We start from the raw sequence: 27,224 nt of genomic DNA on the forward strand, positions 1-27,224 counted from the left end.
AATGTATAGAGAGGAGCTGGAGCTGTTGTTCTGTTCAACTTAAGGTAACAGTGCCATCTGTCTCTGCTGAATCTGTATATAACAGACTTACTCTATTGAATCATTAAATTCACTCAGCACGAAACCACCATTGCCAGATGCTGAGAATGATGTATGCATCGGTCGGTCAGAGACTGCTTCCTCAGGAAGACGACACTCAAAATTATTTCCCAGTTAGTCGAGGCACCTAGCGAGGCCCAGAAACCTGGGGAGTCTGGTTTTTGGAGGAATAGCTTGGTTAATCCATTTTATTTTCATGAAGTGGTTCACATTCCTCATGAAGAAATAGAGGTTAAGTGACTCAAAACAGATTAGCAAAAAAGACCGGAGTCTCTCAGAATTCTTGGTATGTGGGTTGGCAGGATTCCTGTCTGCCCTAGGACAGTCTTTCTCTCAAATTCAAGTTCAAAAAGCATAAATCATTTCCATGTAGCTAAAGAACAGAAACTGTACTGATTCCTCTCCTTGTTTTGTTTAAAAAAAAAAATTTAAGAAAGAAAACGAAACGAAACGAAAGAAAAAAAAAAGGCTTACATTACACTCTATCAGAAATTTAACATTTGGATTTAGAATAAACAAAAAGAAATGCCTAGTAAATTACCATGTATTTTAAATCACTAATCATATAACAACTTGACTTCTTAAACATGCTCTAGCACCAAGGAAACTGTTAATCTGAAGAATAGAAAACACCGTAAGAGAAATTTACTTTTCACCTGATTAACTCTTTGTCGTAAAAATAATTCAAACAGCTCTCAGTTAATTCCTGTTAAGTTTGGTCTTCACTTTTCTTTTTCACTTCTAGTAGAAAAGCTATTTAAAAAAATAAATGTCAAAAAAATACTATGTTATAGCAGTTCTAAGCAATGTTCACAAAAATAGGTCAAACGTAGTCATCTAGAACTGGACATGCCTGAACTCTTCAATTCTGTTACTCACTCCAGGCAAATTTCAGTTTGCTGTGAATCTTCCCCTTGGTCAAGTCCCTCTAGACATGTATTTTAATAAAACATAGAAAACATTGAGATCATGTTCTTCCCCTACCCCCATGCCCTCTTTTCCATGCATTGGGAACCCATGGAACACCAGCTATGTATTAACCAAGTGTGGTAAGAAAGCTGTACTCATGATGCTGAGTTCAATTTGCTGCTTTGCACTCTCCGTGGTTAATGTTACCAAAAGATGTCAAGTGAGAAAGTGGCAAGGGGCGTGGCAAGGGGGCAGGGGAGGAACCATCAAGAACCCTAAATGGCAGATGGTTACAAATATTTATCAGACAGCCACTGGAAAGGTCACAGAATTCTAACCAATCAATCTGGCAGTGACCTGTCATCAGAGCTCAAAGGCTGAGGCAGAAACCCCCTCATCCTTCTAAGGTGACTTCACCTGAGGTTTTCCCTCTGCAGAAAATTGCATTTGCAGAAGAGGGTAGAGTGCTGTGAGAACAGAGGGGATGATGACTGGGCAGATTGATAACCAGAGCTCTTTGGTTTCCTTGCTCATTCTCTCTGAATCGCGCTGAGAACAGAGAATATTTTCCCTTCCTCATCTCTCTTTCCCCCATAAAAATACGTGTGTATTTCCACGTATGTTACATGTACAAGTTACCAGAGGTAAGAGACGCTTGAACCTGACCTGAGGAAAAGAGGAGGAAAAAAGACACATCCCAAAATGAGTTTCATTTATATAATGAAAATAAATTTTTACACAATCAACAGAAACACATCAAGTTGGTTTTTTTTTTTGCGAAAAATATTTTTAAATAAATTTTTGTCTTTTTTTTTTTTTTTACAGTCTGATATACATATGTAACAAGGTTTATGGCACTGTAACCAGAATCAAATCAAAAAAAAAAAAAAAAAATTAAAGGAAAAAGGTGGGAAGGAAAGTAATTGATTTTTATTGAATTCCTTTCGATCTCCAAGCTGGCAAATTTGCACTATTTGCCTATTATTCGGCTGCCAGCTCTAACTTGTTTGCACACTCAAAACACCGTATTATTGCACAAGAAGCCAGTGAAGGCATATGGTATAATGGTCAGTTCCTCGCTATTTCAAAAAAAAAATCTCTTAAACCCAGAGAGGGGGGAAAATAATCCCGAGTATGAAACACACAAAATCAACAGTATCTTTTGTCTCTTTAAAGAATGTGAAGGGTTCTTAGACCACTTAAGCTGCCCTGATTTTCTCTTTGCACCAGTGAGTACAACAGGGCTTGGTTTGGTTGGGTTTTTGTTTCCTGTGTGGACGGCCCAGGCAGCTCTTGGGCCTTCGTGATTCAATGTCTTTTCTGTCTCTTACTTTTGGTTCTTTTTAATTTGTGTAAGTTGTAGTATCTTCGGTCTATGAACCTGCACAGACTATTTAATCATAAACTCTACAAATAGCTTAAAAGGAAAAGGGGAAGAAACAAGTTTTATTATATTTTTATTGTTGGCTTAAAAAAATTACTCCTTTAGCCTCCCTACTTTATCAGTTCGTGGGAAGGAAATCTCAACGGCATCAAAAGATAAATTCTTCTCACACTTGTGAAAAATAAAAAGTTTTTAAACAAGTTTTGTTTCCATTCACAAACTTTACCCCCATCTAAAAAAAAGAAGAAGAAGAAGAAAGAAAGAAAAAGGAAAAAAAGAAAGAATCCATCCTTCTTTCTCTTCGTCTCTTAATGGAGACGAGTAATCCTTTCCATCCAGACTTTTGTCAGACGACCGTTTCTACGCCCATCAGCTTTGGTGTAAGGATTCGTGGTGTCACACCGTTGTTCAGGTCTTCCTCAAACTCCAGTAATTGCCCCATGAAGTTAAGATTTGGGGAAATAATTGGTCGTTTGCCTTTGACAAATTTATAAGCATCAGTCATGGTCATCCGAGTGTGCTTCATCAAGTACGCGATGACGATGGTGGCAGAACGGGACACCCCCGCCTGGCAATGGATGAGAAGCCCTTTCCCACACTGGTGAGCTTCCTCTGGGAAAAGGGAGAAAGCCAAGAGGTGCAGGAAGGAAGAAAGAGATGGAAAAAGAGAGATTAGCTTTTATCCAGACTTGACAATGTTATATTTTGCAGAGAGAAAAAAAAAAAAATTCAAATGGCTTTAAAGCTAAGTATAATTTACTAGTTAATTGTGTAGACCTACGGTTGCAACCTCCAGAACTGGCTAAAAGCAATACTAGCATGAATAAGAATTTACATTTCTCCATTTAAAGAGGGGACTAGGGGAAGGAATCATTCATAGTAACAGTTCACTTCAACTTATTGCAGGCAACACAGTTAACTGGCCTGTTAAGCAAGCCACTGATTAAATAGACCCTTTTGATAAAGGATGTTAATTCCAATCACTAGGTTGTGTGGCTTATCAAAACTAGTGTTGTTAACAATGTCTCTCCCAGCTGTGATAGAGAAAAAACCATTTCTTTCTTTACATTATAGAATTGCTCTGTACAGGAACTGGTATTAAATGGATTAAGGATTTCAGTCTTACTAAACTCTGAGGTTAAAGAAACAAAACCCAATGAGAAAGTTGCTATGTTCAGCTTCATACCAGAAGAGCCTACTATTGCAAATGTAGCTAAAGACTTGCAGTTATCAGGCACAAGGCGTCACCTACATCTGAACTGTCCAACCCCCCCCCCCCCACATCTGTGTATGCTGTTCCAACATGGCGGTGATGACAAAGACGGAGGAATCCTAGTGATGGCCCAGAAATCAGAGCAACTGAAAGAAGCAATACTTTATAAGTTTTCAGATACATTAGAAGCTCAGGGGAGTGGCTTATGGGCACTGCCTAAATGGATTCTTAATGACACTTCTAGACTAAAAGGCGTCCCAAAGAAAGAATCCCTGAAGGAATATCAAGTAGATGAAGAGTACGGCAGGGGAGTAAGGAGGAGTGATCTAACTTAAACCACTTTTTTTTTTTTTAGTTTATTTATTTATTTAAGTAATCTCTACACCCAATGTAGGGCTCGAACTCAAGACCCAGAGATCAAGCGTTGCATGCTCTTCCAACTGAGCCAGCCAGGTGCTCCTAACTTAAACTAGTTCTATTGGCTACCCACCAGTGGATCGAGAAAAGAAACATCATGCAAAATTCCATCTTAAAAATCTATGAATTAAGCTTATTTCTCATAGATAAAAGTATCTGAAGAAAGTATTTCCCTTTTGCAATTTCTTCTCTTCAGCACACACTATTTACTGACCTCCACACCAAGACTGGGAGGCATGGTGATAGGAAGATGAGCTGCAAAGTGCTAGGTTTGACCACCGGTTCCACTACACGCTAGATGAGTAACCAGGTCTGAGTCTCCTAACTCCCCAGAGCTTCACCGCCCTGTCTACATAATGGGAGTGATACTAACAAGGCTCAGGGAATATGGGAATAATATCATCCAATTCGGGAATAAATAAACTGGCATAGTTAAACCCTAAACATACACTCTGCTTAGTTTATATTAGACTCTCTGTAAATGTCATTATGGTTACAAAAACTGCTGCTTCCCCTAAAGCTAGACCATACTATTTCAGTTTATCTAATGATATAACAACGAAAATAACATTGTGCTTCTGCAGGCTATGATGCTGAATTGTTCTTCAGGTTAAATGCTATTTGTTACTTGTTTTGTTTTCCTTCTAAAAAAATCAGATAAGCCTGAATAACCTATAAGGAATGCAGGTGCCTTGCTTGAAATCCTGTTGGGACAAGCATGCCTGATGCTACTCATTAAATGGAAAACAATCTCTTAACTTCCCCCAGCTGGGATTAAGTCAGATAAAATTGCAGTCATAACATCATATATCAACCAGAAAGTTCCTCATCTACTTGGTGACAGATGTTTCTTCCTCGGGGCTCAAGGTTTAATTCAAATATTATTAATAAAGAATCTAAGGTGTCTTTGCATCCACAAATGTTGCCATTCCGGAACTAACAGAGCATTGGGAACATTGCCCCAGCATACTGTAGAAAGGCCCCTATCTCGGAGTCAAGAGCCTTGCATTCTGCTCCCTTCTGACACTAAAATTCTTACAATCTTGGAGAAGTCACTTTATTTTTCTGAGTTCAGTGACCACCCAGACTTTCCTTCCAGACTGAGTAGTCCATGATCCTGCACTGAAGGCACAATTAGCAAGGAAAACAGCTGGGTGACGTGAGCAGAACTGCCAACTCTACAGCAAATCTACCAGACCCAAGCCCTTTTTTCTGATAAAGGAGAACCAAACATGAGTGCATTCTTCCTGGGACCTTGGCCAGTAAACAACCTGCTACAATATTTAGGAAAAGTACTGGATCACCTTTTTGTGGTAATGAAGGTTTTTGTCACTTGAAAAAAAAAATTGTTTTGCGTCTACTAGGTGCCTGGTGTTCCCCCCAAATAATAATTTGAGCCTTAAAACAGTTCGAGGCTACAGAAGCAGCAGAAGTTAAAGTTAGGATTAGGGTTAGGCTGGCAGTTACTTCCTTCTTGAGATTAAAGTCTGCTGTTGTTAGATTTCCCTTCCCTGGGAACTACTCAGGCTACACAACCTGATCTTTCCTACTTTAGCGAGTTTGGAGCAAGTCCTATGAAATCTAGTACCATCTCGCTAACGCTCATATTCACACCCTTCTGCTACCCAGTGTTTAAGAACTGAGACAAAGCAAGTAGAAGGGAAAAACAACTCAGCCCTCTGCTCCTGTCTCCTCTTCACTGATGTGACTGACATGTAAAGATGTTCACGACAGCACTGTTTTACTGAAAAACATTCTTCAGAAGCAGCCTTTCAGCAAATGCCACCTTTGCCTCGACCTCGTGTAAAGAAGCTATACTGATTGGAAGTAAGAGACAGTTAAGCCTGCAGATTAATTTAGCCCAACGTAAGGGAGGCATGGGTGAGTTTGGAGATGGTGTCATCTTCCCTGTATTTTATCTCTCGCGAGGTCTGACAGACATGGTAGACCAGATAGCCACAGCAGCAGCCGCTCTGGCCTCCATTGCCCTCTTCTTGATTATTTCTTTCGAAGTCCTGGGACAAAACATATCCATGCTCTTCCCTAACACCTTTTCATTGAGAACTAGAAGGATGTGGATTTCCCCACCACACGGCATCACTGTTTCTTTACACCCATCCCAGCGGCTCCCATGCATTTGTTCAACGGGCTGTGACTTAGAAGAACACTTTGGCAGCACCAGGTGGCAGGGCCTGAAAACACCTCAAAGCAGCTTTTCTGCAATGCAGGCATAAACCTTGGGCTTGATATCAAAGCAAAAGCCAGAGGGGAAAGGAAGGTGGAAGACCAGAAGTCCCCTTGGGAGATAGTTACCGATGAACTCAAATGCCTCTTCAAAGTATTGCCGCAGGTTCTGCTTGTTACTGTCGGTAGCCGGCAGCCTCTTGTAGTTGAACAGGCCTTTCTCGTAGTGGTAGAGGGGCAGGTGAGTGGTGACATTGATGACGTAGCCGATGTTCAGCCGCTGCATCGTGTCCAGGTCCTGAGCATCCTGCTCATTGCCAAGGAACAGGAAGGGCAAGATGGGCGTCAGCTCTGCATTCTCGATGTCAGGGGTGGTGGGGATGGACTGAGGTAGCATGCTCGAGGCTGCAGATGCGCCGCCCCCCACCTCTCGGCATTCTTGGAGCTGGAGGGAGTTGTCACAGAGGTTTTCATGGTTCTGCTTAAAACTGCTAAGTCCACCTGGAGCAAACACACAGAAAGTGACAATGACCATCCCTAGAACTTCAGAGCTGGCAGAAAAGGCCACTGTCCCCAGAGACATAAGTGTGCATTCCTGCAGGTGCATGTATTTAAAAATAATATCAGAACAAAAACGCAAGGCCATTTGGAGATCCAGGACAAGCTTCAGAGGATCTCACTGCATGCGGTACTTTGGCAATGTGGCTCTCTACGCAAACCGTGGCATGTTCCCCTGGAAAGAGTTCATTTGCAGCGCCAGGCAATTTACCAGCAGCAGATTTGATCTGCCTCAAAGAGCCATATGCTCAGTGGCCTACATAGAACCTCGTACTTTGGGAGCCAAGGAAAGCATGGTCGACCTCCTCGGGCACTGTAGGCATGTCTTGCACTCTTCCATAAGCTGACCTCACCCAGAAAGACAAGTTTGCTCCCAATACACAAGAGCGGCTATGGACAGGGACCTTGGAAGACCCAGATTACCTTGGCTATAGTCCCAGTAACACAACTTCTTGGCTCTGTGACTTAAGCAAGTTAATTTCTCTCTCTGTGCTTTTGGTTACCCTTCTGTAAAATGAGGGTGATAGCATCTACCTTTTAGTGTGGTTGGGAGTCTGGACTGAATGAATACAGGCAAGGTGTGCAAACCTCCCCATCAACAAGGGCAGCATCATTTTGGGGAATATAGCTTAAGAAAGTGATCTAACCAAAGATATCCAGCTAGATGTACAAAGAGGTTTACTACAGCATTATCTATTTTACAGAAAAGGCCAAGGACAAAAACAAATTTTAAAAAAGGAAAAGTTATTATATTCATCCAATGGAATATCAGGAAGCCATTAAAAGTTGTGAAAGGAATACGGAAACAAAGAAAATATTTCTATATTTAATGTTAAATGAAACAAAGCCAACTCAGAAACATTCACCATACATGTGATCAAAAACTAAAGGACCATGCAAAAAAGAGCACTTGTTTAAGGTAGGAAATTTATGGATCACAGTTTATTGTTTAAATTTTTCCTTTAATATTTATTAGATGTATCACACACATGCATAAGCCCAAAGGATTATCAGGAGGGTCAAATGACACAATGTACATATAAGGGCCAGGAAATCTGAGTTGATACTATTCCCACCAAGTGGGCTCTATTTCTCATATTACCCTGGCCTTCCTTTTGAAAGGAGGGGGAAGTTAGAGACTTCTTATAAGCTGAAAGCCTCCAGAACACATTTATGCCCTCTGATAGACGTCCTACATCTGTCCTGATAGTTTTAGGAGATAAGGCCGGAAAACACAAAGCGTGGACAGGATACGATTGTGTTGAAATAAAGACAGGAAGTCTATCTGTCCACTAGTTTCTGAACGTAACATATGCCTCTCCCCATTTCAAGTCTCATCTTTGGCATCTACAGCAGAAAGCTCCAGACTATAACCTAGACCAAGTCTCAGGGCTGTGCTCCCCCAGTACACAGCCAGCTAGGCATGACAACTGGGCAAGTCATATTTTCATTAAGGTCCAGCGGTGACACAAAGATCATTCAAAGAGGGTAATATTATGGTCACTCACTGCATTCATCAGTAAGTGTCAAAACCTACCTTTGCTTTTTGAAAAGAAAAACAGGAACTATAAATTCATTTTAATGGATTCTAGAATTAAACTCTGCCTTTATATATTACTAGTTTACTCTGCTATGAAATCATGATTAAAAAGTTTGTATGGGCCCTAAGAGATTATTTTTAAAGTAGACAGAAGAAATGGAAAACGAGAAAGACTTCAGTAGTGACTACTTTCTAAAAAAAATTGAAATTACCCACCATCACCATTACAAACTCCACGAAAGAGACTTTAAAGAGTTATTTTTAAATCCGCTCAGCTTTGCCTCCATAAAATCCAAGTAAACAATTCACACTGATTTTGTGATGGGACCCTAATTCACTTTTTTTTTTTTTTCCTTAAGAAAAAGGCAGTGGTTACACTTTTTCATATAAGATGAGAGGAAAGAACAACAAAATAAATTCAAAAGAAGTCTCTAAGGGGTTGGGGGGGGGACTTTTGTCTGTTCTTATTTAGGGTACTCAAGCTGTAATTTGTCTTAAAAGCAGCTAGTTTAAAAAAAAAATGCATGCCAAAAAAACCCACACACAGAAAAAAGCAGCATACAGCTTTTTAAAATTCTGTCTCTACACCTCCTTTCCCCATGACATCAGCTGGAGGCTCCCCACCTGCCCAGTTGCCATAGCAGTTACACAAAGACATACAATGACATCAGTTGGCATGATATCAGCTCTTTGAGTACAAACAATACAAGAAGAACTACTTTGTTTAAGGCCTTTGGTGCAACTGTGTTCTGGGGAACCAATGATGTAATGCTAACAGGTGGCATGGGCCTTCCATTTGCCTAATGGGGGGAAAAAAAGCCATGGGGGAGGGGAGAAGGGAATTTGAGACAGACAGACACAGAATGCTCCGAATCCCAGGGGGTGCTCATGTGCAAAACTACATGTACATTGTATGTTTAAGCCATGTGGGAACTCTGCTCATAGAATATTTGGAGATGGAGAGGATAGAAAAGGAAATATTACAACTCAAATGCATGAGTTGGACAAGGAAATTCTCCTTGAGGGGCATGAAGAAACAGTCTCCTGTTCACTTGCCGGTCTGCTGACCAGCGTAGGCATCAGTTCTCACTAAGGGTCGGGCAAATCCACACACAGCAGCCACACAACTCTCCCGGGATGGAGCTTCAAGCAAAATCAACCGGTTGAATCTCACAATGGTGGTTTTTTAGAGAGATGTCTGCAGGGAAGATGGTTTTCTTCTCTTGGGGGATTGGAATTAGAAGCTGGGGAAGGAGGGGTGGGCACACTAAGGCTAATATGGTTTTCTCTTCCAACCACCTTCCCCCCACCCTAACCCACTAGAGGCTAAACTGTCTGATCACTTAATGAGGAGCTTTGATTATGTCCTGTTCCTTATTACTACATAAGAACATTCTAACAGGATAACTAACAAGTGAGGTAGAGACAAAGTAGCTGGTGATTAAGAACCCATGTTAGAGGCAGACAGACCCAGGCTACAATGTTGATTCTGCCCCATAAGAGCTGTGAGTCCTGGTGCAAATCATCGTCCTTCACTAAGCTTCGGTTTACTGATCCGTAAAGTGGGCATAATGTCACCTACCCATAGAGTTGTGGTGTGGGCAGCCTATGTAAACATGTTGATATATAACCAGGCATTTGATAAACAATGTCTTCTTACTCCGCTATCAGCACCGTCCTTGTCCTCATCTCCCTTTGATCCGTCCACCCTGCAGTCCGTGAGAACCCTAAGTGCTCTGCAGTGGTTCTCAGGCCAGACGGCTTGGGTCTGAGTCCCAGCCCTGGCGACACCAGCTACCAGACCCTGAGTAAAATTTCTTACCTCCTGGTTCCTCAGTTTCCCCAGATATAAAACAGGGACAATAATCGTACCTACCTCACACTCCCGTTTTGAGGATTAGACTGGTTAGTAAAAATAAAGTATTTTGAAACAACATCTGTCCATGGTAAGCACTTTCTTGTTTTCATTACTTCAGAAAACTGCTATTTTAAAGATCTAAAAAAAAAATTTCTTTGCTTAATATAAAGACTCTAAATGATCAGTAAGCTAATATTCCAGAGTTTTTACTTTTTATTTTATTTTATTTTATTTTATTTTATTTTATTTTATTATGTTATGTTAATCACCATACATTCGTCTTACTTTTAACATTTTATTTAAAAAGAGCCAGGGACCAATGTACCTGAGCAGTTTTAACATTTAAATAATATATTTTTATCATAAAGAAAGCCACAGCTCCCTATCCTTCCCTAAACAAATAGATCTGATTTCATTTGTTTGCCCTCGCTTCCCAATAAAAACTGCATATTTTTTGAATTCCTGTGTGGTTGTTTTTTGTTGCTGTTGTTGTTGTTGTTTTGGTTTTGGGGGGATTTTTTTGTTTGTTTGTTTTTTCCAGAAGAGGAGTATGTTTTAAATAAAATGGCTCTCGGCCCATCCCTCCTCCCATGTCCTCGTCCCCACCAGGCTGAGCCATCTTCTTACGCACACGACTGCTTGCAGTCACAGTGTAAATATTTTCAAGGCATGAGCAACATTGCTGGGGGCAAACATTTCCAACCTTATCTCAAAACTAGGTTCTCTGCCAAAATGAGCATGGTCAGCACTTTGATTCTGAATGGGAACAACAAAGAAGATTCCACCCCTAAAGAAAAATATGTAGAAATATAAGTCCCAGTTTCTTCCAACAGCACGGCAACAGACCCACTGAAGCAATGGAGTCTAGTTTTAGTGGGAAACTCTTTGTAGATCGGTTTCAGCTCCTGCTGCCTTTGTGGCAGTTTTGCAGTCCCAGAAACAGCAGAGCCTTCTGTAATGTGATTCAGAAGCAGCGCTCTGGGTGGCAAAGGAAAGAACCATGTCCAAATACGGAATCTGTAAGCAAGAGATTTCCATATTCTGGAGATGGACAGCATTGTCGCACACACGTTTTTCGGTTTCGTGCGAAGCTGGAAAGTGAGCACTCTCCAGAAATGTCAGGAAAACTCACTGAAGGCCAGCAAATGGAATGAACCCCCAAAGAGAGGTAGAGGGGATGAAAATGCAACTCTCTCTACCAACTTGCTGCGAGCATACTGATCACCCCTCTTTGTTGTCTACTTTCTCTTAGTAGGTGACTAGACTTTTATTTTTTTAATTTTTTAAAAAAGAGTATTTATTTTAGAGAAAGAGAGAGAGTGCAAGCAAAGGGAGGGGCAGAGAGAGAAAGAGAGAGAGAATCTCCAGCAGGCTCCGTGCTGAGCGCGGAGCCCGACGTGGGGCTCAATCTCACAACCCTGGGATCATGACCTCAGCTGAAATCAAGAGTTAGACGCTCAACCAACTGAGCTTGGGTGAACAGTCTTTTAAAGTAAAACAATACTGGGGCGCCTGGGTGGCTCGGTTGTTAAGCATCTGCCTCCAGCTCAGGTCATGATCCCAGAGTCCTGGGATCAAGCCCCGCATCGGGCTCCCTGCTCAGCGGGGAGTCTGCTTCTCCCTCTCCCACTCCCCCTGCTTGTGTTCCCTCTCTTGCTGTGTCTCTCTCTGTCAAATAAATAAAATCTTTTTAAAAAATTTTAAAAATGATAATAAAAAAATAAAGTAAAACAGTACTTTGATGATAGTGGCTAAGAACACAGACTCTGGAGTCACAGACGGCTTAGTTTTAAAATCCTGGCTGCCATCACTAACTAGATGTGCTACCTTGGGCAAATTATTTAATATCCCTGCCCCTCTGTTTCCACACCCACATTATGTAGTTAACCCTGGTATCTAACTCCTAGGCCTCTTAACATGGATAAAATGCTACATGAGTTAGATATTATTACTACCAAGGGGAGAGATACTGGTGTAAAATGGGCCCTAGAGGATTCTATTTTGTGGGTCCTCCATGGAAACTGCAGTGCATCAAAGCAGACTCTCAAGATTCTATATACATAAGGATTCTTGTGGAAGAAACAAAGCCTGGATAAACTGGAGGGGACACCATGACTCCTGCGCTGAAATGCTCAAAGACGGGGTCACAGTGACGTCATACTTTTCAAGGCAGAAAATCACCCACCTTCACAGGAGAAATATTTGGGATAGCAGCTAAATCCATACAGGGTACTGTTCCTGCTTGCTTTACATGGAATTGTCTTTATAGTCCACAGAATATATTTTATAGTAGGAATGATTTCAAGTTCAGTGCCAGGTGGTATCCCCTAAACTGTCTTATGATCCTGTCCCCAGGCAACGTGTGGGGCGGCTATACTAAAGAGAGAGGATGAGTCAAGTGAGAGCGCTGCGTCAGTAGGATAGGAAGAAACAAAGGGATTAAGAAACACTTTTATTACCCAAGGAAGAGAGAGATTTGAGAGGCTGCGTCCAGCAGTTCAGTCAGTGGGATCATGAGTCAGCGATGAGTCTCCCTGTGATCCCTACAGTCATGTCATTTCATCGTTTACATGTGAAATGTCCAACGTGTGAAAAGACATAAGCAAAGAGGTATCGTTAAGCTTAATCTTAACAACATCAGGATCTTGAATCCAACCAAGCACGTATTGATGATTTGGGCAAATAGTGTCAATGTTCCAGGAAGATATATCTATGTTGCCTCGTGGGGTTTGTTGTTGTTGTTGTTTTTAAATTCTCTGGTCTCTTTGATAGGAGATACAAGTTATCTAGACATATATTAAAGCCAACTCTAGAAGGTAGTCTACAATATATAAGGCAGCAGGGGGAAAGCTAGGCCTTGGTTCAGAAGAGTGTCTCAGCCACAAGGCAGCAGCGTGGCCTTCTGAAAGTTATTGGGTATTTCTGGACTACTTTTCCTTAAGTATAAAATGGGAATACGACTACTCAAGTCTCTTGTAATGATTCAGTGAAACTACTGGTAAAATATCCATCCTGGTATCTTTAAGAAGGTATTCAAACCCCGTAGCTATTTGGATAAGAATTGTCCGTGGGGCCACAAAGATAAGGAGCACCCTGGGTGGTCAGGTGCAGGAGGATGACTGTGCTCTGGAGCAGTCAGAGTTGGGGGCTGAGCTTGAAGGAAGGTACAGTTGGTTCAGAGACATGAAGAAAAGAACATCTGCTAGCACCAGTCCCGAGCAAGGGAAAGAGAGCCAAAGCAGAGGCCACAGGGCACGCTGCCTACAGCTCTGCTCTTGTAAAGGTCATATTCAGTGCTGTTGGGCCCCAGCTTAGACTCTACTAATGCAAGAGGAAATGGCACACAGAATGGGGGCTAGGTCTGGTGGTTGGTGGTCTCCCCTGGAAACTTCCTTATATTTAGTTATTCATGTTCTAAGATTTCAATAGAGGGAAGATACATAGGGTGATCCACTACACATAAATGCATTCCTGGCAAATTTTCTGGAGATACGTATATACATAACACACACACACACACACACACACATACACACACATATATTTTTAGAAATTTTAGAAATAGAAATATAGAAAAATTGTGTGTGTGTGTGTGTGTGTGTGTAACTTTTCTATACCTATAATTCCCCAATTAGTTGAGATGTTCAAAATTTTGCTCGGGTCTCTGTACAAAATCTTAGTTTAAGCATCTGTAATATGTACACATGCAATGTCGCTTCACAGCTAAAACTGCACTTTCAATATTTACTCATTTTTTTTGTATTTTTCTTCCTATGTATATCTAAATTAATAGCTTTAATAGAACTTTGGTTCTTGGAGAGCAGGAATAGTCTTATTTAAATCCCTCAGTACACGGGGCTTTGCCAAATGTCACAGGAAGACAGGTGGTTTGTTGATATGTTTGATACCAACAACTGCAGGGAAGAGATATTGACATAGATGATCAATCCCTTTTTGGAAATAATTTACAAACATTAAAAGATAAAGTAAAAGGATCTGTCTGGTGCCTACTTTACCTAGCGACAAATCATAGGTAGAAAGTATTTCAGGAATGCCCCTCACAGGGGCGCCTGGGTGGCTCAGTTGGTTAAGCATCTGCCTTCAGCTCAGGTCATGATCCTGAAGTCTTGGGTTCAAGCCCCACATCGGGGGGGGGGGGGGTGGGGTCCCTGCTCAGCAGGGAGTCTGCTTCTCCCTCTGACCCTCCCCCTTCTTGTGCTTTCTTTTGTGCACGCTTTCTCTCTCTCTCAAATAAATAAATAAAATCTTAAAAAAAAAAAGAATGCCCTCACAAAACTGTCTTTCTATAACAGACTATAGGTCACTCTTTTTCTTATCCTTGATATTACTTAATCTAACCAAGTGATATTTAGTTATGTTTCAAAGAAAATTCCTGAAAAGTTTATACTAGAATTTTCTCAAATTTTGAGTTAATAATAAAGTCCTTTCATTGGATTTTCTGCTGGACAGAAATCATAATTTAGACCTCTGACGCTTACCCCAAATAAACATTGCTTGTCTAGTCATCGTAACTCAAGTAACTTACTTATTTGTGTATCCTTCAGATTACAACCCATCGCTCCCACCACAATGTGGTAGATTAATAAAATCCAGCATTCTGGAAATAAGCTAATACCTGACCATAATGTATACTGAGAACTAAAATCAACTCATGCTCTTTCCCAGTCTTTGTACAATTTGCAATGAGCTCTCAGCTTCATTTTTGTCTCTATATATTTCTACAGCTATTTTCAATCATTAACTTTTTGGGTGCCCTTCTTTCTTATGTTTTAAAATACACTGCTTCCTTCTTTGATTGATAAAAATCTTTGCAGTGTCCTCAATGGAAAGAATTTTTTTTATAAATCCCTGCCTAAATAGTTACCTCAAAAAAGTAAACCGAATCAGAAAGATCCAACAACTGAGGAACCGTGATTTTAAAAAGTGGAAAACGAAGCTCTGGTCACACACCTTCCAATAAACGCTGATCCTGGCACGTTTCTGTCCAAATTGCAAAGATTCTGCCTCTGTCCCCACCACCCCACACACCTCCCAGCTCAGAAGTTGCCTCCCCGGACATCCAAGAGCCCTCATTGCAGAATAGGTCAGCACAGCCCGCCCCCCCCCTCCCCCCCCCCGCCCCCAGCCATTACCTCTCAGCCTGCTGCTGGAGCTCCACTGAACTAAAAAAGCACTTTGTCCCACGAAGGGAGGTGCACTTCTAATGCCCCCCCTCCTGTCACCCCAACATTAAGGCTTTCATGGGTAACCAGGCTTTAGGATACCCCAAGTTTAATTTGGGCGTGTTGGAAGAACACAGCTGGATGGTTGGCGAGGATTCTTCACAAGGATGTAAATACAGCCTGTTTCTTTAAATCTGTGACCTCATGTATTTACATTAGAACAGAAAGCAGGGCCAGAAGCAACAGCTGATGACAGTCATGTAATTTTCCACAAAGACAACAATCAAACAGCTACGTGTTATTTTAATGAGCAGATGACTTTTCTGTGAGTAGGATTCGAACTGTAAGATTTCAGAGTTCCCACAGCCCCAGGGGCCCCCTCAGGTTTTTGCAGGAGTCAATGGGACTTGAAGGGAGAGCACCCTTTGGCCCCTCTTCTCCACAGCCAGCTCCCCTTTGCTCCCTCTCCCTGCCTCCCCCTGCCTCCCTCAGAAACCCTACAGGAGAATAAGGGAAGGAAACAAGAAAGAGAGGGGAGATTCTACCTGAAACAGGTGTGATGCTTGGCCTACCAATGAATCTGCAGATTATTTTTGAAACCTATTTTTAAAGAATCCAGGGTAGGGGTGGGAAAAGAGGTCAGGCCCCTTCTCCAGCCTGCCCCCTACATAGTGAGGTCCCGTTAATGCAGAGAACCCCATCTTGACACCCACTCTCCCCATTCTGTCAGGAAGGTTTCCAGAAAAACCACCTGGAAGGCAGCGGTGAGCATCATTGACTCCTGGGAGTCAGCCCCTCTGCCTGAGAGGCTGGGACAAGCCTCCCCCTCGCCCCTGAGCCTGGCTGGGCTGGGCAGAGCCGGCCCCAGCAGGTTGCCCCCTTCAGCCTCCCTCTCCATCCGAAGCCCTGCCTGTGGAATCTCATTTTCGCAGGGAATCCACCTGCCTCTGGAATGAGCTTCCCTCCCACTACCAAAAATGCCAGTAAAAGCAAGAGAATGTAATTATTTTCTTTTCACGACGGGGCTTTGGGATTCAATCGTGTGAATGACTTCCCATGAAGAAGAAGGGTGCCTCTCAAAATACAGGCTGGGTGTGTAGAGGGAAAAGAACGGGGGACCGGAGGGAGTTCCAGCCCCATGTCCCTGGAAACCTGCAAGTTCGGATTTCCCTCTCGTTCCTCTAACCCTCCATGTCTAAACCATCCCAAAGTCTCCGCGCAGACCCACCAGCTCCCAGGGAGAAAGGCACACCAGAAACACTCAGCTCAAGCCTCTGGGTTCTCTTAACAGACACACCAGAGGTATCAGTGTATGTTTCCCCTTTATAATCGCTTTTATCTAAGAACAAGCCCACCCAAGCTTCTTGGGATTTGAGTGACATGCTGAAGATGCCCCTTCCCTCTCTCCCTCCCCACAGGTCAGGGTCCAGTGGGAGGAGATGGATGATAAACATATAAACACACAGAGAAAAAGGTAATGATTAATTATGATAAGGGCCATGAGGTGTCCTCCAGTTCCTGGGTGCTGCGAGAGGGAACTAATTAGATGGGGTTCAGGGAGAGCCTCCCTGGGGATGAGAAGGGACTGGCTGGTTTGGGAAAGGGGCAGAGGGCAGAGGGAACCACACTGTTGGCAAGGGCAGGACACCCGCCCCACGTTTGAAGCCTAATGAGCAGGCAGGGAGAGGGAGTGACCAGCAGAGGTCAAAGAACCCTGCAGAGGGCCTCTTAGGGACATGAAGCAGTGGGGATTTTATTCTAAGTTCAGCGGGAAGCTCTTGAATGTTCAGAAGTCCATAATAGGGGATTACTATGTGTTTGAAAAGAAAAAAGGGGCTCAAGAGAGAAAGGGGAAAAAATTAATTTACCAGATGGTGCGATTTACCTCTACTCCAAAACCTGGGCAAAAATCACTCCGTTTCTTTCCCAAAATACATCTTTTGTACCTGCCACAGACTGAACTATGTCCCCCACCCCACGCCCCCAAATTCACATGTTGAAGCCCGACACCCCCCCCCCTCCAAAATGTGGTGGTATTTGGAGATGGGGGCCTTTGAGAGATCATCAGGTTGAGATGAGGTCATGGGGGTGGAGGGAGTCCTCATGACGAGATTAGTGCCCTTCTAAGAAGAGACAGAGAGCTTGGCAACTGTCCACCATCGAGGACACAGTGAGAAGGTGAGTGTGTGCAAACCAGGAAGAGGACTCTCACCAGAACCTGACCATCCTGGCCCCCAGATCTCAGACTTCCAGCCTCCAGAACTGGGAGAAAATAAACTTCTGTTGTTTAAGTGACCCAGTCCATGGTATTTTGCAGACTAAAACAGCACCACTTTTCATCACCAATATAGCTTACTTGTTAAAAATACAAATTATAATTCCTACTTTCAAAGAACCACACCCAAGCCTATGGATTGCCTGAGAACCTGGCCCCTGGGAGCCAAACCAAGTCGGTACCATATCTTAAAATCAAGCCAGAGACATTCCAAGGTCAGGATGAGGATGCTGCCTATAGGGCCAGCATGGCCATTACAAGCAAGTCCATGGAAACTTCCAGAACCTTAGTTCCTTGAGCCAGCTGCAAACGGAGAAGCCCACTCCTTTCCCAAAGACACCTACATCATTCGTTATACGCTCTTGTGGGTCAGCATTGACCCATGCCCTCCCCACAGCACCTCTCTGGGCTGAAGAACACTTTTGTTGGACAATTTCTGTGTATCTGGGAGGCTACTCTCTACCACTTTAGGGCTCCACCTTCTCTGTTCGCTAAAAAGCTCAATCCCTGTTAATCCATCAAGGCGGATTAAGGGAGGGGAAAAAAATCCATGAGATCATACTGGAAAGCTGCAGAGGGAAGAATGTTAAACAGGAGGAGAGTGCTATAAAACACAAAGCCATATTTTTCCCAAGAGCTCAACCAGATACTCTCCATTATTGTTTAATTCTCTGAAAAGAGGGAAAACATTCTTTGCTTTTCAGTGCAGAAGTTTAAATAATGAAGCATTGCTAAACAAACAAACCGAGGAAAGCCTAGTGAAGCTATTCATTAAACAACCCCACTGAACGAAAAGGAACACGGCTGCTAACAGTCCAGCTCCCCCGAGGACCGACATTTGTCTTAGACCCCAAATTAAACACATCACAACTTCACAGCAAAAGTATGTTTTCCAATGGGATTTAAGTAGAGTCCAATTAAATAAATCTCTAGAAATATCAAGAGCAAGCCTCAAGGGAGAGCATATTTCTACTGTGAAACATTCTCATTGGAAATTACATTCACAAAAGGTCATCTAGAAACATCCATGGCAAGAGGAGGGGAGGAAAGGCAGGAAGCAAGGCAAAGTGACACACACAAAGCCTGGGTGGTTTCATGACCATCGCGGATGGCAGCGCCAGGCCAACAATCCTGGGTGCAGCTCAGCTTGCTTTGAATGAAAGCCCCGTGTCCAAACAAACAGCTTTTATGATGATGTGTTTTAATAGGCTCTGGAGGTCAAAGGCTGTAGCTTAGGGAATTCAGGAAGTGGTAGGGGAAAAGATCAAGTGTCAACATCGAAATTTGAATTGTTTTACAGAACCCATGTTTTCAGTTCACGAAAAGCATAGCAACAAGTTCCTCAAGTCACCGAGCTGAATTCTATATTTGGCAAGAATAACGAAGCAAGCCTGAGCATTTAACGATCAACAGCCAGAAAGAGCAGGCGTGAGCTCCACTTGCAACGGACTCCACCCAGCCCGCCTGTGCCCCACAGTCAGGCTGCGGAGTGAAGGCTGAGCTTGGAAGGGTGGGCCGGAAGCCAGGGGAGGCCTCGGAGCACAGAGAGAGACATGAGGTCACACCAGGTCAAAAGCTAGCAGGTCCCCACATTGTGGACCACCTTCTGAAATCAAGGGGAAAATCACCAAGAGACCAGTGCATCTCTGAGGAGGGGGGCTGGGATGATATACCATGGACATGGACTTGAGGCTAAGTGGAAGGCCAGCCAAGTCATGGTCAGTTCAACCTGGGACACGTGTGGTGAAGAGCTGGCCTGATATGCACCCCACATTCGGCACCATCACACAGCCCAGCCACGTCCCCTTGAAGGCCATGCCGATGCTCCACATTGCTCAGGGTGACAGAAGTCTCAATGGCCCAGCACTCAAAACACAGTCCTTCTTTCCACACTCAAGGGATCCCGGGACATCTGCTGCCACTTCTATGAAATCGGGAGTTTGGAGAATCTGCACCTCGAATGTTAGCACTCAGTAACTTCAACACAGCTTCAATAAACCAGCTATGGATGGACGGTGGCGAGAACGAGAGAGAAGCTGTCTCACGGTGGTGAGGCCTGGGTGCTCTGCCTCCCACCTCAGGGGCCCCAGCACTTGCTTCTCTCTCTTCCTGGAACCGTCTTCCCCTCGTTCCTCACATAGGTGGTTCAGACCTCGGATCAGATGTGGTCTCCTCACGAGGGTCTTCCCGATGCCCAATTTACAGCGAACCTCTCTGGTCGCTCTTTTGTTTTATATCATCAAGTCTCAAAGTTCTATTGTCTTCAGGGCACTTACCACAACCTGAAATTACTTGTTATTTCTTCCCTTGTGTATTGTGATTATTCAAATGGCGAGCCTCACGACCCACCCCCACCCAAGAATGTCGATATGCTGTTTGTCTTTGCGGAAATGGAGCCTAACAGTTCACTGTGCTGGGGCCTGAGCGGGCTCCACGACTTTCTAGCTGTGGGATCTTGGCCAGGCTGATTAACCCTCTTGTTCCCTAGTTTCCTCATTTGTAAAATGGGATGAATAATAATGCCAACAAACAACAATAGAGTTTTGCAAGAATTGAATGAGCTAATGCTGGTAGTTATTAACGGAAATTATAAAGGTATTTACTGTCTGGCACCCGGAGCAATACCCAATTTGTATAGGTGCTCATGAAATATTTCTAGATTATGTGACCTTTGGAATGAGATGGGGAAAGGCCAGTTAGTTGACAAGCACCTATTATGTGTGGTTCAGCATAATGTTATGGATTTGAGAGAACAAAAAAATTTAATTATATATATGTATATATATTCTCCGAAAATAAATCTGAGACAAAGAAGGAAGGATGAAGGAACATTAGAGGAAACTTAACAAAAGGACTGGCAGAAATCTTTTAAGAACCTACTGAGGGGGCACCTAGGTGGCTCAGTCAGTGAAGCATCTGCCTTCTGCTCAGGTCATGATCTTAGGTCCTGGGATCGAGCCCCACGTCAGGCTCCCTGCTCAGCGGGGATTCTGCTTCTTCCTCTCCCTCTGCCCTTCCCCCTGCGCATGCTCTCTCTCTCTCTCTAATAAATAAAAAAATCTTTAAAAATTTTTTAAATAGATTTTTTTAATTTAAAAAAGAAAAAGAACCTACTGAAGAGCAACCTGACACGCCACCATCCAGCTGTGACTCGTGGAAGGCAGGTTCAGGGCCCGACAGGTGAGGTCAGCATGAAGACACAGAGATCCCGGCACTCTCTGGCTGGGAAGGAGGGCCAGCAAGGCTCCCAGAGAAGTGGCAGCCTACGGGAGGACGAGGCCTTGCATGTGATAAGTAGCTATGACTTGGGAGGGCTGGAGCCAGAGACAATATACACCTGGTGCCTTCCGACGCTTTATCCCCTCCCCAGACCTCCCCCCTTGGACATTCTAGATGAGTGATGAGAAGGGGAGATGGATGGAAAGCAGCCATAAGGGAGAAACAAAGGCTCAGGAGGGACGCCAGCCCTGAGGGATATCAGGGACAGTGTGAAGAGCCCCCAGTTCAGTTCCACACACATTTACTAAGCACTGAATACGGGCTGGGGGCTCAGGACTGAGCGTACAAATCTCAACAGGCTCTGTTCAGCCTTCTCTGAGCTCACCAGCCCTCCCACCTGGGCATGGCGAGCAGGAACAGATAGATGATTCAGAAAGAGCATCTTCACCATCCCAGGGGCTGTTTCTTCTACCTCTGGTTGAAAGGACACAACGCTGGATCTAAAAATCAAGAATTCTGGGTTCCTCTTACCCCTCTCATTAACCATGCCCCTTTGGGCAAGTTACTTAATCTTAAGATCACTTTAAAGCGTGATCATATCATCAGAGCTTTTTCTTCAAATACAGGAGCTTCCTCTTCCCTAAAAAAAGGGCTGTCACAACCCTTGCTCTCTCACGGGAGTAACATTATGGGTGTTCTTGAAAGGCAGACAAGGGGCCTCAGGACTTCTGGTCCTCCGGAAGGGGAAAGGCTCAGGGGCCAGGAGTGGGAATGGAATGCCTAGCTTTCTGTACCTCTTTAGTTGTTTCTGATGATCCAACTTCCCTCTTAGAAACTAGGACTAACTGACACTCCTCAATCACTGAGAGTGGCAGGGAGAGCTGCCCAAGGGGCAACTGTTCTCTACCTTGAAAATGACCAGCTCTGAAGAGCAAGCCTGGCATAGGGACAGGATGAAGAGTACCCAGGGCTGGCCCAAGTTAGAGAGAAATCAAGTCATCTTGGGCACTTCAAAAGACCTCTTTTATACCTCTAGAACCCTTTTTGTTTTACTCCTAGCTTTCACTGGTAAAGGAATCTTCTCTCACAATCACTACAGAGTTTAGCTTTGTCTTTTCTTAGAAATGTGCCTTTGAGGGCCACCCCAAGATGCCCTTGCAGGACTCCACTTTCTAGGAGCTGGTGACCTAAGAGGCCTTGAAGGACCAAGGGCCAGGCCTGAGTAGGAACAAAAGGGTAATGGTTAGTAGGACCACAGGCAAGAGACCATGTCTATTTTCAGCAGGGAAGGAGAAACCAAACAAAAATAAATAAAGCACACAGGATCGTGGCTTAAAAATCCAAACGAAAGCCTCCAAAGAAAAGACAGTTGATTTGAACACAGTGTGTATGAGATGTAATGGAACCACAAAAGTATGATTCTAGAAGCTCCTGGGTGGCTCAGTCGGTTAAGGGTCTGCCTTTGGCTCAGGTCATGATCCTGGAGTCCTGGGATCGAGTCCCGTGTTGGGCTCCCTGCTCAGCAGGGAGTCTGCTTCTCCCTCTACCCCTCACCCTGCTCATGCTCTCTCTCTCTCTCTCTTGATCTCAAATAAATAAATAAAATCTTTTTTAAAAAAAAGTATGGTTCTAGACAATGAAAACTATTAAAAAAATAACCTACAAAAATACTCCTTACTCATAGCATCACCCTATATCAGTTTCCAATAAAGAACTCTATCCCAAATCAATATTTAAGAATCTCTGGTATCAAGGAGGTGCTGGTATGTCATATATGTATGTCACCACCATCATGTGGTGCTGTCTGGGGAACAAAGACACAGAGGCGACCCTAAGAGTTGCAGGCTAGAGGATACTGACTGTGGTAGTTTCAGAGACTTCCCCATCTCCAGGCTGAACCTAGTGGTCAAAAGCTTTGACTAGTGGTTAATGACTCAAAGGCTGAGTCATTTTACATGTCTAGAATGGAACTAGCCACTGTCACCCATGATATGGGGTCAGGGAAACAAGCAAGTGAAGCTACAGTCCTTCACTTTCCCAATGACTGTGCCCCTAAAATATATATTCAGATGAAAGGGGTGTCCTCTTGTAAGGCTGCAGTACAGTCCTGACCCTAACAACACAGAGTCAGCACAGACTCCACAAGTTAAGGCCACAGTCCCCAACAAAATGGTCCTCACTTCAGATGCCAGCCCCAAGTTCAGGAGTCCCAGGCCATCCACACTTCTGACCAGTGGGCTAAAAGTCTGGGATTCCCACACCCCTCAGGTTGGATAATTCACTACAATGACTTATAAAACTCAGGAAAATGCTGTACTTACTTTTACAGTTTTCTTATAAAGGATACAAATCAGAACCAGCCAAATGAGGAGACACAGTGAGCAAGGTCTGGGAGGGTCGTAACACGGAGCTTCCATGCCCCAAGGACCCCATCACCCTCCCAACACATCAACATGTTCATTAATCAGGAAGCTGAGCTGAGCGCTTGTGTTCAGAGTTTTTACTGGGGTTTCATCACATGATTGATTGAACCATTTGGTCATGTGACTGAACTCAATTTCCAGCCCTTCTTTCTTACCAGGAGGGGGTCTGGCTAATAACAAAGCTCCCATCCTCTAATCACATTGTTTGTCTTCCTGATGGCCCACCCTTATTCTGAATCATCTCATTAGCATAAGCTATCTCATTAGCATAAGCCATCTTATTAGCATAAGCTCAGGGGTGATTAGAGGTTATGACCCAGGAACCAAGGACAAAAGCCAGACAAATTCTCTATCATATAGTTCAGCGGTGGGGAAGAGTGTGGGCTCCAGATTCAGATGGCTCTGAGTTTGGCTTTCTGCTATGTGACTCTGGGCAATTTACCGAACCTCTCTCAGCTTCAGTGTCCTCATCTAAAAAGTAGCTCTGGATAATAATACTGTTATTACTATATAGAGATCAGCACCATTCAACAGAAATATAATGCTAGCTACTGTGTAACAAAATATTTTCCTAGTAGCTGCATTTATAAAAGTAAAACGCAACTGATAAAATTAACATTAATAATATATTTTACTTACCTCAATGTGCCCCAAATAGTATCATTTCAACATGCAATCAATGTTAAAACATTTTTTTAGAGAGACAGAGAGAGAGAGGTAGGGGTGGGGCAGAGGGAGAGGGAGAGAGAGAACCTTAAGCAGGCTCCACATGCCCAGCATGGACCCCAACACAGGGCTCGATCTCACAATCCTGAGATCATTCATGACCCTGAGCCAAAATCAAGAGTCAGACACTTAATCAGCTGAGCCACCCAGGTGCCCCAATATTAAAACAATTATTAACAAAATATTTTACATTCTTCTTTTACACAAAGTCTTTGAAATCTGTTGTAGTGTCAGAGACTTCCCCACCTCCAGGCTGAACCTAGTGGTCTTTTTTACACATGCGACACGTCTCCATTCGGACTAGCCCCACTTCAAAGGCTCAGGAACCACATGCGACTCCTGGCTACCATATTGGATAGCGCAGATAGAGATCATAGCTGTTGTTATTTCCAGTAAATGAGTAACAGCTCAGTGCCATACCATCCCCATTTAAAAATGTGAACTGAAATATGGATGTGCACAGGCTCACACACAGGTAGAGACAAATGGCAAATGACCAAAACCCAAGATGCTAGAAGCCACACTATGTCGGTCAGCTCCACAGAACACGAAATAGCCCCTCTCTTCTCAGGAAAAGAACCACTTCAACTTGGAGTAGAGAGGCTCTTGCATAGATAATCCATAGCGTACTTTTTTATTCCTATGCTCCCGCATCTCCCCGACACACATTTCAAATGGGCAAAATCAAGTGAGTGTGGGCAGTAGCTTTCAATGGGAAAAGATTCCCCAAAGCGCTGTGCAGCCAGATGAGGATGTGCAAGGAGCTTTGAATGGCTGGGGGGAGAGGGGGGGAGAGGGTGGGAAAAAAAAAACATACAGAGGCGTTTAGGCTCCTTGAGTCACTGAACTGAGGAGCTCCTCCTCACCATGGGCCACCACCCAGAGTCACTGCCCTGCCACCAGCTAAGTATACCAAACCAGTCACCCCACCCTTCACTCCCTGGAAAAAGTTCTGCACTGTAAATCCAGAAGAATGTCACTAGTAGGGGACGGATTTCAAGGCAATTATTTAAGCAGCTTTGTAGCATCTGATTCTCAGGTCCCAAAACATCCTCAAGGGCTTTTGTTTTGTTTTGTTTTTGTTTTTGTTTTAAACAATGCAGATATTAATATGAAAGCTCTGTCCCTTTTAATGGCGGCACCCCACATTCAGCTGTGGGTCCCAACTTTTGTAAGGGAGAGCTGCCCAACACCCCACGTTCATCCAATTCATTCAAATCTCACTGGAGTTGGGGTGGGGGGGTACCAGCCACCCTCAAGGTAGGAATAAAGAGATCCACCTAATAAGGGCAGACGAATGCATTTTTACATAATATGCAAGATTAATTAAAATAAATGCAATCCAATTCACATACCTTATCAAGGAAGACAAGCTAATTATCTGTCACAGAATTAGCTCCTATTTAAAGGGCATTTTACCTCAATTTGGCAAAAAGAACTAATGGGAATTTCTCTCCATTCTGATGTGTTCTTTTGACTGCATTTGCTTAAACACTCAGACGACTTCAACACTGCCCTATAAACCCCAGGGTCTGAGAAGGGGGGAAGAGGGAGGAGCGCAGAAACACATATTACTCAGCATCTCACAAAGTCTAACTCTTTGTGCCGTTATTGTAATGATGTCCCTTTTAGAGTGTCTTATCAGCAGCATGAAACTGGGGGTGACTCATATTTATGAAACGAGGTGGTGTTGGCCCTGCCAGATCGTCCACTTCCACAACAGCTTCTGTTTCTTAAAGTGCTGACTGGCGCCTCCACACTGCCTCGCTCTGTCCACCGAAGCAGAAGCCCAAGATTTACAACACACGGCTTATTCGGGGACGTGTGCTACACACACAGTTGAGATGCGTGTGCAGACCTACGATCGAGGACAAAAACTTCCCTAAAAATCGGTAACTTTGCTGGGTAGTTGGTTCTCATATTCTGGAGAGAAAAGCAGGAATGCACAATATAAAGCCAAGGTAACTGGCCCTAGCCTCCGTTCTTCAAGGTTGGGGGGTGGCGGAGGTGAAGAAGATTCCAGACAAGGGAGTCCCTCAAGAGGTTTCTCTTATAAGACCAAAAAACTTGGAAATAATCTTAATGTCGATAGGCAGATTAGTTAAGTAAAATGTGAGGAATCCATAAAATAAGACATGTTATAACATTAAAAGAAAATCTGCTGGTGATGAGGGAAGCAAAACTACATGCAATATAAAGTGAAAATGAATTTCAGTTTCCATATGAGAAACTCTGCAAAATATGCACATATATGGGTAAAGAATGAAGAGAATATGTAAAAATGAAACTAGGCCAGGCAGGGGGATGAGTATATCATCTGTTTTCTCCTTTCTAAAATTTTCTTGATATTCCAACAATGGGTATATAATTGAGTCTTTGCTGAGTCTTACTTTTTGAGATTTCCTTACAGAGAAATAGTCTATAATTTTCCAGTATGGCACTGATTCAGAAAAAAGCACGATGTACTTATCTATCCACCCCATTGGGTTTTTCCAAACCTTTAAACCAAAATCTACCAAGCATTAAGGAGTTGTTTCTATTTATATTGTACCAGGGGCAATGTTGATTCATTTTTCTGAATTACATCACTCATATAACCCCTGGACATAAATAGACAATGATGAATTATTCTTGCAGCTATTTCATATTATAATTATGGGACATTTTTAATAAACGCTAGTCGTTATGTGTCTGGCAGTGTCCAAAGCACTTGTACACGTGTTATCTAATTTAATCCTCAATTAATTCCACCAGGAAAGTATCCTTACCCTCCCCATTTCATGGATAAGAAAACCAAGGCACACCAAATTTAATGCGCTCAAGTTCATGCTTCTACTAAGCGGCAAAGTCAGAATTCAAACTCAGCAGTCTGGCTCTGGAATCTGTGTGGTTAACCTCCCTATTATACTTGGTGTGCTAGGAGAGATTTAAACTCTGAAGAAGAGTGACGACAAACACAAATCAGCAGACCGATTCATTGAGAAATCACGTACTAAGCTCACTACAAAGGGAAAGGGAACGAAAACATGGAGTAATCTGGCCAAACACGCGGACCCCCAAGATTCTCTTAATAACAACTCAGATACAAACCAAAGGATTACGCTCCCACTGGGGTTAAAACAAATTACCGAACCGAAAGTGAGGAAACATGGATCCTATGCTAGTTCTGCTACCAGCTACTTAGATGCTCTTAGGTAAGTCATCAGTGTTCACATCTGTAAAATGGGACAGTTGGA

The 27,224-nt window shown here is 43.3% G+C and overlaps 1 protein-coding gene across 2 annotated transcripts in view; it reads right to left on the minus strand.

The window, feature by feature from the left end:
• Positions 1-2,448: 2,448 nt before the first annotated feature.
• The window catches only part of DUSP10 (dual specificity phosphatase 10), a 39,242-nt gene continuing 14,466 nt past the window's right edge, over positions 2,449-27,224 (minus strand). For both annotated transcript variants that reach the window (XM_036097633.2, XM_036097634.2), the window contains exons 3-4: positions 6,336-6,707; positions 2,449-3,004 (exon numbers count right to left, since the gene is read on the minus strand). In XM_036097633.2, the coding sequence (XP_035953526.1) occupies positions 2,739-3,004; positions 6,336-6,707 (638 nt within the window). In that variant the 3' untranslated portion in view covers positions 2,449-2,738. The remainder of the gene's footprint in view (positions 3,005-6,335; positions 6,708-27,224) is intronic.

The sequence above is a fragment of the Halichoerus grypus genome, chromosome 7 (genome assembly GCF_964656455.1).
Source record: "Halichoerus grypus chromosome 7, mHalGry1.hap1.1, whole genome shotgun sequence".
In the NCBI taxonomy this organism is placed as follows: domain Eukaryota; kingdom Metazoa; phylum Chordata; class Mammalia; order Carnivora; family Phocidae; genus Halichoerus; species Halichoerus grypus.